Raw genomic sequence first — 12,925 nt, 5'->3', positions numbered from 1 at the left:
TTTCTTTTCATGACTGGCAGAAGATTAGAATAAAAATTCCCTAATGTATTTGTTCTTAACCTTGTCACAGAGACAAACCATGCAGATGTTTATGTTTCTTAATATTGTGCTTTGATCCATAATAACTATTTGCTTTTGTAAATCTTCCATAGCACATTTTAAGTACTACTGTAGCAAGGAAAGCAGCATCTTTTCCATACCTTATTCCAAGAATAACCAAACATATTAGAATAAATGCAACAGTACAGTGACCACAACGTAAGATACCTAATTGCATTCAAATTGTTTCCATAGTCTCCAGAAACTATGCATAAATGGAATTAAAATAGTTTTTTATTTTTCAATGTGCTACTGGCAATCCATTCAAAATCTTTACTTTCCCTCCAAGACCTGAACAGTCTTTTAAAAAGAAAACTATATAGTCTCTGAGGTCCTCTCAAACCCTAGGAATAGAGCTGTGCTGTCCTTAAACTCAAGCATCGGCTTCGAAAAAACTGCATGATGTGACAGAGAAAGGACTCCCTTGTTTATTATTGAATTCTGGCATGAAAAAAAAAAAAAAACAGAAGAGCCTGAAAAACTTAAAAGCCTGCACAATACGTTCTACTAATTCAGTTGGTCCATAAAACATATATGAGAAATCCTGAGACTTTAGTTCAGCCCTAATGGCAAAAATTCAGGATCTGTACAGCAGCAGTATATGATGCAGGTAGTATCTGTGGTAACGTATGAATAAAAACTGTGCTAGCTGATGTGTACAGTTTAAACATACACAGTCGTTATGCAGACAATTGCTATTTCTGGGTTCTGCAACATGGAAAATTGTCATTGATTTAAGCTGAAAATATTGCTTTGGATACTGAAATGCCACAAAAATGGTGCAAGAAGGTACATGAAGAATCTCTAAGTAACGCATCACTGCAACCTTGTACTTCCACACCACCTGTTGATAGTTGGGAGGGAATGTCCCATTGACATTCTTACAGCATTTAAGGACTGGGAGATTTGGAAAGCTGCAGATACTTTAAAGATCATGAAAGTACACATTGCCTGTAAAGTAGCTATCTGGAATGCACCCTCCTATTCTGACTTTACTCCAGACTATATCTTATTCTACTTCAAGCATAATGACAAATCACAGTTAATAAACTACAGTTTGTTCAAATCAGGCAAGTAACCACAGTTGGAAAGCAGATGCCAAAACATAACCTCCATCAGCAGTAGGTTAAAGATGGTTTAGCAAAGCACAGATTGGATGATCTGCAATTTCTTGTTACATATGGACTATCCATAGTTTGAGTTGGCACTCTTCACTTTTAGGATAGTATCTTGGGATTGTGTTGGGAGGCAGCCAAATAACATTAAAGCATAGTTTGTCTGCATAAAGGACAGTTTGTTGGGTTACACATGAAACATGTGCATGTAATTCCTTGGCTGATACTGGTGCCACCAATGTGGGCTTCTGTTTATCACTCATACATGTCTTACTTATATCCCAGTGACTGGTGTTATCTAGAAAATGACAATGTGGAATATTTTCCCTGATGCTTATTTGAAAATTCCCACTCTGCCAACTGGGATTCTCCAGAGTTTTGCTATTAATAGATAACAGGCAGAAGCCAACTGACACTCAGCTGCCAACACTGAAGCTTGCTTCTTTATTCATTCTTTTACCTTGGAACTTTCTCTGTTCCAAGTGGGCTAAAGTTCTTATTTCCATAAACTGAAGCCAGAGCAGTGACACTTATTTTTCCTCTGGAAACTGCCTGTACTCAATGTATTCTTCTGCATTTACATACTGTACAGTTTTATTTAAGTTTTAAAGTAAAGTTGTACAATTTTGTTAACTTCCTCAATATGACATATACATACAACCTGACCTAATCAGACACAGAATACTAATCCAAAATCTACCAATTTCTCAACCACTGTAAGATACTTGGAATCATTACTATCAATTCTGGATGGACCAGAATTAGTTATTTGGTCTTGTCTAGTGGTCATTAAATATATCTGCACTTCAAATTATTTCACCACCATCTCAAGATGAAACATAAATTTATTTCTAGAAAACATGGACAGCATACAGCTAATATTGCTTACAATCAACTGTATTGACCAGTTTTGAGATTGCATCAATTTTGCTGCTTGGTTCTAACATACAGCGAATAAACTTACAACCATACTCCAGAGACATGCATTTGTGAAGACAGGTTAATATGCCAATAATCTGCACTGAACTGAGAACTGCTTCCATAGAAATGCTTTCATAAAATCTGCACCGAATTTAGAAATGTTTCCATTCTGATTTGTTGCTTACAGTTCCTTTTAGCTGAAACACTTTGGTACTATCTCAAGACACTGTAGAGTTCTTCTACTAGTGCATATTTAGAAATGACATATGATTCACTTTGAAGTGCAAATGACACGAAGGACCAAGAAATAATGCTTAAAGAGATCAGGGAGGGAAGGTGAAATAGGTTTAAAAATATTGATCTTGGTACCTCAGTTGTCCTATTCACCATCATCTGTTGCAGCATGTTTTGGAAAAAAGAGGAAAGATATTAGAGACTGGCAAGAGGACATAAAACTAAGTTGTTCACTGGAATGAATTATTTTGTTGTTATGGAAAAAAGCCTGACAAGCATGAGTTAGTTTTAAATCAAACGAATGCAATCCAAATTCCCTTGGGTTACAAACCAGTATCTGAATCACTTGCAATTCTGCTTCAACTCTTGTTTTATACTAACAGATAACCAATTTTACAAAGCCTGAATTTAACATTTTAAAAAATTAAAACAGTGTTTTAGCTGGAGTACGTTTTTAAAGGCTGAAAGTGCCCAATCCCCTCTGATTCCCAAATGAAAGGAAAGCTTAAAGTTAAAAGATTATTTGTGCCTCTGAAATTTTATTCTTATATCTTCTTCCAGTTCCCCCATGAAGAAAAGAGGTGGTATTGCAGGTACTGGTTTCAGCAACCATTATTGTAGGAGGAGCAAGCAAGTATTATTTGCATGAAACTTGTTTTAAGTAAATGAAATGGATACGTGTCCCTTAGCGCTACTGTTTCATGCAAGAATGAATGCACATAAGATGTTTTCAAGATGTTTACACTTTACAAGAATGCACATAAGATGTTTTATAAGTATACTGGAAATGTAAAGCATAAATATGATGAAAATGATGTGGGTACACCTTCAGGGAGTTGTGTACATCAAGGTCCTTTCCACATGTGCAGGATAATGCACTTTCAATCCACTGTCAATCCACTTTGCAGCTGGATTATACTGTGCAGAATAGCAAAATCGACTTGCAAACAATTGTGAAAGTGGAGTGAAAGTGCATTATTCTGCATGTGTAGAAGGGGCCTACATAACAGACCTATACAATACACAAAACTATTCCCAGAGGCACCCACCTTGGCTAGATACATCCCACCATCACCAAGAAAAATTATTTATTTTACCTTGGACTGAACATCAGCATTGTGATCATTCTGGAGCAGAAGCGCGGCTGATTTGGTGTCATCTTTCCTGGCAGCAATGTGCAACGCAGGCAACCGTACTTTACCCTTGGTGTCGTTCTCCAGGAGGATAGCCACTGCCTGATTGTGCCCTTGCTGCAGCGCAACTGCGAGGGGAGTGAAGCCATCCTGTTGAAGCAGAAAGACACAAAAAGTATATCATAATTCAATGCATCTGAATTCTTATTAGAATCTGAGTGAGAAGCTGGACTTTCCACACCTGTATCCAGACTTGTTTATTGCACTACTGAGGCCTATCTCATATTTCACATCTGAGTTACTGGCATCTTCAGAAATGAAACTCCATTCTATGAATTTTGAGAAGAACTGGCAATTGGAGATACAGCTGGCATTTCAAGACTAGTATTACATTAGACCAAAAAAAGGCTTAGCATGCAAATATACAGAATATATTGGAAAGGTATTACAGATTCTGAATTCCTCTTTCAAGGATACAAATTGCATTCCTTTACCATTTAGGTTAAGGAAAATAATTCTAAAAGAATGTTAACCAGTTCAAAGGAAGATGCCGGAAAATGATAACCTTAAAAGATTTCTGTGGCCACAAGCCAAAGAATGATATTAGATAAGAGCACTTTAGATTCTCCCCCCCTCCCCCCGCCTTAAGTATGATCATAAGTGGACCTACTTAGAATTGCTTGAAACAATAAGCTGAGTCTAGGAGTTCAGAGAGTAGTTGGGAGATAGCTCCTAGGAAGTAGTTAGGAGAACATAACCTTGGAGCAGCTGCCAAGTCAGGATAAGAACCTGATGGAGAGGTGGTAGAGCTAATAAAAAACTCAAGTGAATCATGAACCCTTATTCTTTGCATTCTGTAAAAAATATACAGATGAACTTTAAGGGAAATAGCCTTTCTCTTTGCTTTTGGCCTCTCAGCGTAAGGTTTAACTATTTCCCATGTATGTTTGGGGGATGCTTGGGGATGTCCAGCTGCAAATAACAGTAATATATTTTCTGCTTCAGTACACACTACAGTAAATCCAGGGTTCAGTGTAGCAGGTACAAAAGCAGAAAATATGCACGGTGCCAATTTTAAACAAAAAGGTGACTGTACTTATTGTGAGGATAGTGGGTAATGTGTGCTCCTGGTACAACCCAAACTTAATATCTGAAAAGTTACTTGAAATAGCAGGTCAGGCCTTACAACCTGGGAATCAGAGGTGGGATCCAGCAGGTTCTCACAGGTTCCTGAGAGTAGGAACCTGTGTTTGTGTGTGCTGAGAGGGGGTTACTAATTGATGATTTTGCCATGTGATTTTTGCCTTAGTTACGCCCCTCCTCTCAGCAGTAGCGTGCAGAACTTGAAGCAGTCTAGCAGGAGGTGCACCGGTATGCGTGGCAGCCTGCGCCTGCGTGCATTCGTTTCCACCCAAGGACCGGCGCAGCGGCTGCGTCCTTGCCACAGCCCCGCCCAGGAATGCCCCGCCCCGGAATGCCTGGCCACGCCCCCGTCGTGCCCTGCCCAGCCCCATTGGCGCTATGCCACAGTTTGAATCCCACCACCATGGGAACCTGTTACTAAAATTTCTGGATCCCACCACTGCTGGGAATCCTAGTGAAAGGCTCCATTTGTGCCCTAGGTTTAAACCTTAGAAGCCACCCTGAGTCCTCCGGATTTGGGGGGGGGGCTGTAAGGGGGGTAAAAATGTAATAAATAAATAAATTAAATAAATAAACCTAGTCTGGAATCGTAGAAAATAGAGAGAGTTGAAGACTGTTTTGAAGATTGTCTTGACTGTGGTGGTTATGGTGGTACCTTTGCACTGAAGTATCATGACACCAGTTTAAAATACATTAAGAGAAACCCATAAACTTCATATGGAAGCATATAGGATTATGATATTTTTTTTCAAATGTCATATGAGTTATATGACCCAACTCTGAAGTGAAATAAATTAAATAGATGAAATAAGAAAACACCTTAATATTAATGTACTACAGATAAAGGCTGTGGGCCTGAAGAGTCTCCTGTGGATCATTTGCAAATGCTGTTTCTCTCAGGTTGCTTAGCAACCACACAGGATTTCATACTCCAGCAAGACTGCAACGGTAACATGATCTCAATGAATTCCAGCAATAGAAAGAATTATTTTCGGAAGCATCATCTAATGCAACAGTATCCACTGAATGAAAGGGTAGCGAAACAGCTGCAAACAAAAGGCAAGCTTGGCTCAAATGCAACTAAATAAATACCATACCATTTTGAATACCCTGTGGAGGGTTGGTTCAATACCGAGGAAGGTGTCAAATGCAAGCACTGACCAGGGAACACTTCTCATTACACAACAGTCAAAAATGGAAGAGCATTATACACGTGTATCAAATGGTTCCGTGAACTGTGGTTCTTTTTTATTGTTCATTATTGTTGTTATTGTATTGTTCATTACCATTATTTATTCTGGAGGTGGATGGGGAGAAAGTGTTGTTACATTAATTTGGTTCCACAGATTATAAACTGTACCTTGAGTTTAGCATGAAAGGCATCTGGGATGCAAAGCAAGTGATGGGAATATTGGCTATCAGAGCTTGCTTGCAACATCTTTGTAACCACTGTTGTAAATTAGATGGACCTCTAGCCTGAGCTGGCACTGTTTACTTATGTATTAATGCTGATAAAGCCTTTTTTAAGCAGGTCATTTTCCTACGACAACTGAGGCTATAACTGAGGTTGTCTTCAGGATATGTTCCAGGTTTGGGGGCCCTCAACTAGCGCCTTTCCCATAATCAGTCCTACACACCTCATCTTCAGGTAGTTCTCAGCATCTTATTCACTGGGCATTCTACATTTCACTCACCACTCACTACCGCATGCAAAGAAGAGACCACAGGGAACAGGCAGTGGGGCAAGTAAATGATCAGTGGACAATGGCTGCTTCACTATCAAATTGACAGCAACCCTAGATGTTAACAAAAAGGAGAAATCACTACGCCCTCAGAAGGGCAAACGAGAAGCCAGAAACAGCTGCTGCTGTTTCTCTTGTTCCCTGATACAGAGGATAATCTGCACCCTGCTCAGGAAATCAAAGCAAAGGGCAGTGAGTGTTTGATCTGAAACCAGCCCATTAACCTTTTCACTCTTCATGGATGGTGGAGACAAGGGAAGAGAGATGCCAACCAAGAAGAAAAGCCCTGCTCTGGGCACTCTCTTAATATGATCACACTATGATCCTTTAATAAAGCTGTAACTGCTTCTATAATCTTTTGCCTCATTTTGCAAAATCTGAGTAACGTACCTCAGTAGCAGTGCTCTGGTTGGCTCCATTCTCCAGAAGATATTTCACCACTTCAATGTGGTTTTCTTGAGCTGCCATGTATAAAGGAGTGAAGCCATTCTAGAAGAAAACACAAGAAAAATGTTGTACCAGGGTTACAGTGCATGTATCAAATATAAATATTCAAAAGAAAATTTGAACTGCAAGGAAAATGACATTTACCAAAATGTAATGACATTTACCAAAATGGACACAAGTAAGCAAGGAGAAGGCAAAAAAGAAGCAACAGTTGTACTGATAATCTCATTGCTGATAAAGTTCTGATATTTAAAGTGATACGATATTTAAAGCCATACGATTTAAAACTACGGCATCAGGATCAGCTATTGGTTGGGCATAAGTACCAGACTTGCATCCTCTTCAGCAATTACACTGCACAATATCCTGAGTAGGATAAGAAATATATATATAAATTATAAAATAGATCATGCTTATATCTTCAAAACTTAGGAATATACATTCACGCAACACTTTACTGTATACAAAGTATATTATATATCAATTCAGAGCCGCCTACAAGTATTTATACTGCAATTCTAAAGAGAGTTACTCCAGCCTAAGCCATTCATTTAAATGGGCTTACACTGTAGTAAACCCCAAATGCAGGTATAGATTTTTTATGGGAGGGGGTTGGGGGAGTGGCCACGCCTCCCCAAGCCCCGCCCCTGGCCTCAGTGCTTATAAAAGCAGCTCTCCAAGGCCAGGGACAGCAGACTCCCCTGCCCCCCACCCCCCCAGCAGTCCCTTCTGCCCTACCCTCAGGGCAGAGGCGTAGCTAGGGAAAATGGAGCCCAGTGCAATTCAGGAATCCACCCCCAAACAGAATCATTTTCAATGGTGTTTAAACTACGGAGCCCTGGTTCTCCTTTTAAATCCACCTTAAAGAAAGTATCTGGGGTCCCCAGTTAAAACAACATTCTCCTTTTAAATCCACCTTAAAGGGAGTATTTGGGTTCCCCAGTTAAAACAGCATTGAAAGTGATGCTGTTTGGGGGTGGATTATCCCACACCCTGAACAGCATCACTTTCAATGTTTAAACTGGGGACCTCAGATTCTCCCTTTAAATCCATGCCGAAGGGGGTGGAGGATCTGGGGATCTCTTAAAAGGAGAATCTGGGGATATTTGGGGGGGGTGCCTGCTGTTAGGGGTTCAATTGTTAAGCTAGCAGCACCAAATTTTCAGGGTATCTTTAGGAGACTCTCCTGATGATACCACCCAGGTTTAGTGAAGTTTGGTTCAGGGAGTCCAAAGTTATGGACTCTCAAATGTGTAGCCCCCATCTCCTATTAGCTCCCATTGAAAACAATGGGGGATGGGGGCACCTCCTTTGGTAGTCCACAACTTTGGACCCCCTGAACCAAACCTCACCAAACGTGGATGGTATCATCAGGACAATCTCCCAAAAAATCCCTGAAATTTTGGTGCTGCTAGCCTAAAAACTGCACCCCGTGAAGGCCAAAAACGAAAAAAAAACACTTTAAAATACAAAAAACACAAACGGGGATGGAGCTTCGGACATGTAATGGGGGGGGGTTAAACCCGGGAACCCCCCCTTACCTACATCCTTGCCCAAATGTTTACATGTTGTGAGAGGTAGAAATAATGACAAAACCCATTGGGATAGTCAGCAGACAACTTTTTTGTTTCAGATATAAGGGCCCAACGGCACATTACACTTCTGGGGAAACCAAATTGTGTGAACATACTAGAACAGGGGTAGGGAACCTGCGGCTCTCCAGATGTTCAGGAACTACAATTCCCATCAGCCTCTGTCAGCATGGCCAATTGGCCATGCTGGTAGGGGCTGATGGGAATTGTAGTTCCTGAACATCTGGAGAGCCGCAGGTTCCCTACCCCTGTACTAGAAAGTGTGAGATCAATGGAGTAATTAAAAAAAAGATCATATAGGAGAATATAAAACACAACTGAATTTTTAAAAACGGGAAAATCCTTCTGTCTGTCTTTTCAAACATGGAGATTCTCTGTTCTATTGAACTATTTGAGACTGCCAAATTATTCATGAGGGGTGGGGCATTACATCTGGTCAAAAAGAAGATCTTCAAAAGGCTGACACAGTTAAAACTTGAAATACTCTGGAAGCACTGAAAAAGATGGGGTGCTCAGTTCCCAGAAGAGAGTCACATTTCTTTTTTTCCTCACTGCATAATTCAAGATAGTCCCATCATTCTGTATATCTGTTCACATAATTTTCACTCATGGGGCATATACTGGCTCCCCAGAACCATTTCAGGCAAGAAAGCCACATAGTGAGAAGGCCAACTTAAACTGGGCACCTAGGAATGAAGTTCTGAGCATGTTTGGCCCACTGGATTGGGGTGGATGCATGGAGGACAGGATTGCTCTGTAACATGTAAGGCTCTAACTCTCATGGTCCAAGGATGTAGTTTGAAGACACATAAAACGTTTGCTGGAATTCACAGGTTTAATTCTCTGTAGTGGTTGAATGTGATACCTTCACAGAACCCTAGGTATGAAGCCAATAGCTTCACAGAAGTTAAGATGAACTATAAATGGAATTAATCAATGTTTTAGGATGAGTACATTGCTTTGGTATTTATGAGAAAAGGTCACACGAACACTTGCTAGTCCCTTTTCAGGTACCAAATTTATTTTATTTAAAAACATTTGTTTGCTGCCTTTCTACTCAATTTAGGGTTCTAAGACATATGTATCTTCCTGGAGTGCGGGTTCCAGAATATGGGCACCACAACCAAGATGGCCCTTTTCCCGCCTCAGTAGCACCTGAAGATGACCATACTGATCAGGTAGATACGGAAGTAGACAGTGCTTAAGGCATATTGGCTGCAATGTATATAAACCATACCAATATTTGCTTTCAGACACACAAGGTTTTATGTGATACAAATTGTACCAGCATATCTAATTGTGCACCAGATCTTACTGTGTGTGCATTTTTTTAAAAAGGAAGATAACATGCACCAGAATGTTTTAATTATGTCAAAAAATCCATTTTGATTCATCAAACAGATGAGTCTGTTACAATCTCTTCTGAAGAAGGAAGATTCCTTGTAATGCATTAATTAAAAAAATAGTGTTAGTGACAGATGTCCTAAAGAATCTGGCCTGCAAACATGGTCTTGATGGTTTTACTAGAAGCAGCTGACTTTTGAAAGTTATTTTTTTTAATTCTTCCGTAATGCTGCTCTGGTATCAAGAAGGATGGAATTAAGGACAGAATTAAATCTAGCAAGCGAAAACAGACATGAATGTCTCAACTGACAGAACAAGAGCAAAGGAATAGAAATAAATAATTTTAAGGGATTAGCTTAATCCATTCTTTCAGGAGACCCGAAAGAAATTGCTTGGGAGACCTTTTGATCTGACTTTTAAATGCATTTCTTTCAGTCAGTTTTCCTTGTAGAGTGTGTATTGTATATAAAATACAAATTAGTGAAGATGGGCCATTATACAGCTCATACCAATTTTACTTCTATAGTTGTGTCTATGACAATCAATTTCCTTATTCTTGGTTATAATGGCCCTTGGTTATAATGGCCCTTTCCGCACGGGCCAATAAACCCAGCCTAACCATGGGATAAAACCCATGTTGGGGGGGAACTTCATACAGATCCCACTCCTGCACTCCGCACTTTCCCCCTCAACCTGGGTTTTTCAAGAATTGCACTATCTGCAATTCTTTAGTTGTAACGCGGATTGCAGCAGCTCACCGAGCAAATGGCTGCCCCGGGAAGCAATTGCTTCCTGGTTTTTAAAGGTCCTCCCTGTGCAGCTGCATAGCATGGGAGGTGAGGTTTTTTTTTTAAGATGCACCTCCATGCAAAGGCACAACAGCAGCTTGTGTTCCTTCCATGGGCTCCAGTTGCTGCCTGCATGGAGGCATTCGAAAGGAGCAAAAGGGAGAGCAGGTTCCTTTATCCCATCTGCAACCCACTATCTCAGTGCTGTGAGGAAAGGGCCCCTATGACCTGCTACAATCTGGAAGCTCCTGGTGTTCCTGGGTAGAGCTAGCCATATACTTCCAGACCTATACCAAACATGCACTACATTGCTTCTCCATAGTTAATTTAAGTGGTGAAGAAAGCGACTATAAAAAGTTAGGAAAACAGGATTATTTTCCAACAGTGGAAAGAACCTCAGTAAAAAATTTTAAAAAGGAAGACTAAGAAACGTATTGATTACTTATTTAATCTGCATTTCAACTATAGTTTCACAGATGCCAAACAATAAAAAAAGCACGCGCACACACACACACACACACACACACACACCCTGCAATGGTGATTTTGCAACCAATAAAATGTTAACTGAAAATATTCAACAATCTTAGAACCCCAGCAAGATAAAAACAACTACATAGTAGGAAGGGGAATTGGCCAATAACTGGCAGTCTCGACCTTCAATTTCATAAATGTGAATGAATCATAGAGTACATGAGAATATTTAGACTCACTCTTTTCTGTAAAATTCTGTCCATCGCTCAATAAGCATAGACACAACCATTTAAAATATTGATTGTGTTTCTTTGCCAGTTTAGTTAGAACCCAAGGGCATATAAAAATTCTTAATGCTCTCCATGAAATATGAACACGGAGATTATTTTTAAAAAATTCCTCTGCAGTGGCCAAGCATGTAGCATCAGTCAACAAGCAACAAAAGCTAGAGCTTGTATTCTCCTAGCAGTGAACAATGCAAACCAGCTCTCTGGTATGATATTTATTTCACACTGTTTGAAAACGGTTGCAGATCTGCCTGCAATAATGGAGCCAACTATCACAGCATGACTGTAACAGCACGATGGGTTCCAACATCATCCTGACATACATTCCATATGTAGCTTCAGTGTAGTAGGAGTTGCGTAGTAGGAGTTGTGAAAGTAAAAAAGGAACCAAACCAATATGGATACAAAGAGCAGACCAACTCATTTCTTCTGGCCTAATGGTCAGACCCTGCTGTCTCCAGGATAAAACAAAAACAACTAATCTCCCTGGTCCTTACAAAGAAAAAAAAGGTCAGAAAATTGCAGCTACATCTGTTCTTGAGAACACCAATGTTCGTTAAAAGAAATATTGCATTGAAACATTAAAACCAAAATTAAAAGATAGGGAAAAAATCTTTACCTGGCATTAATTAAATTATATATTTTTCTTCAAGTCATTTTCTGAAATACTATCTCTCTATGGACAATAAGAATATAGGAAAGAATGAAAAAAAAATTATATGCTCCAGAAAACTTCTTATGCAGCTGATCTGAACAAATCTACCTGTAATTTCAAACTATACAAATAGAAGAGTAAATTCCAGTATGATTTGACAGAATGGGGGAAGGTGGCTACTGCAGAATGGAGTTAGGGTTGTCAGCTCTGGGTTGGGATTTTTGGGATAGGGCTTGGGAAAGGTGGAACGTAGGGAGGGAGAGACCACAACAGGCTATAATGCCAATCAGCCTAACCTCTAAAGTAGCCATATTCTCAAAGGGAACTGTACCCTCACATCTGCAGGTCAACTGTAATCCTGGGAGATTTCCAGGTCCCACCAGGAAAATGGCAATTCTAAATGAAACTGACTGCTGGTGTTAGCTGTTCATAGTTTCAATGACGGAAGTAACTACTGATATAAGAGGCATCAGATTGGGGTTCCTGCTGAATAGAGGAAGATTCATACCATTACACAAGATTAGTATGTATCAATTGAAGTTGTTTGCAGTTACCCTTTGTTACTTGTTATAGAATATTTATTATATCAATCACAAGACATTTCTAACATGGCTGACAGCTGCCCTTACACACTACATGTGCTGCTGCTTCTGCAAAAACATTCCATATGCACAATATTGATTGTTTTCAACATACCCTTGCACAAACAGAAACTTTAGCAGAAGAGGAAACACACTCTATGGCAGACACTCTATAGCCACACACAGGGAGGATCCAAATAAAACTTATAAACTTTAACATGGCAAACTATACAGCTCAAGGCAGAGCTATGGGTTTCAAATAGCTAATTAGGGCCAAACAATCTGACTAATTTCTCCTTCAAATCACTAGGCAACATTACAACTTGATTCTTTTGAAACTCTCCTTAATTTGAAAAATAGTGCTATGGGA

General features: G+C 39.7%; 1 protein-coding gene across 21 annotated transcripts in view; it reads right to left on the bottom strand.

Annotated features, from left to right (window-relative positions):
• Positions 1–12,925, bottom strand: part of ANK2 (ankyrin 2) — a 338,318-nt gene that overhangs the window by 110,413 nt on the left and 214,980 nt on the right. For 19 of the 21 annotated variants that reach the window (XM_048508918.1, XM_048508924.1, XM_048508917.1 and 16 more), the window contains 3 exons: positions 6,778–6,876; positions 3,467–3,652; positions 2,505–2,528 (listed from right to left, as the gene is read on the bottom strand). In XM_048508918.1, coding sequence (XP_048364875.1) covers positions 2,505–2,528; positions 3,467–3,652; positions 6,778–6,876 — 309 coding nt within the window. The remainder of the gene's footprint in view (positions 1–2,504; positions 2,529–3,466; positions 3,653–6,777; positions 6,877–12,925) is intronic. The other 2 variants (XM_048508914.1, XM_048508930.1) reach the window with 1 other exon arrangement.

The sequence above is a fragment of the Sphaerodactylus townsendi genome, linkage group LG10 (assembly GCF_021028975.2).
Source record: "Sphaerodactylus townsendi isolate TG3544 linkage group LG10, MPM_Stown_v2.3, whole genome shotgun sequence".
In the NCBI taxonomy this organism is placed as follows: Eukaryota; Metazoa; Chordata; class Lepidosauria; order Squamata; family Sphaerodactylidae; genus Sphaerodactylus; species Sphaerodactylus townsendi.
Note: the sequence above shows the minus strand (reverse complement) of the source record. Positions and strands in the feature narration are given on the sequence as shown.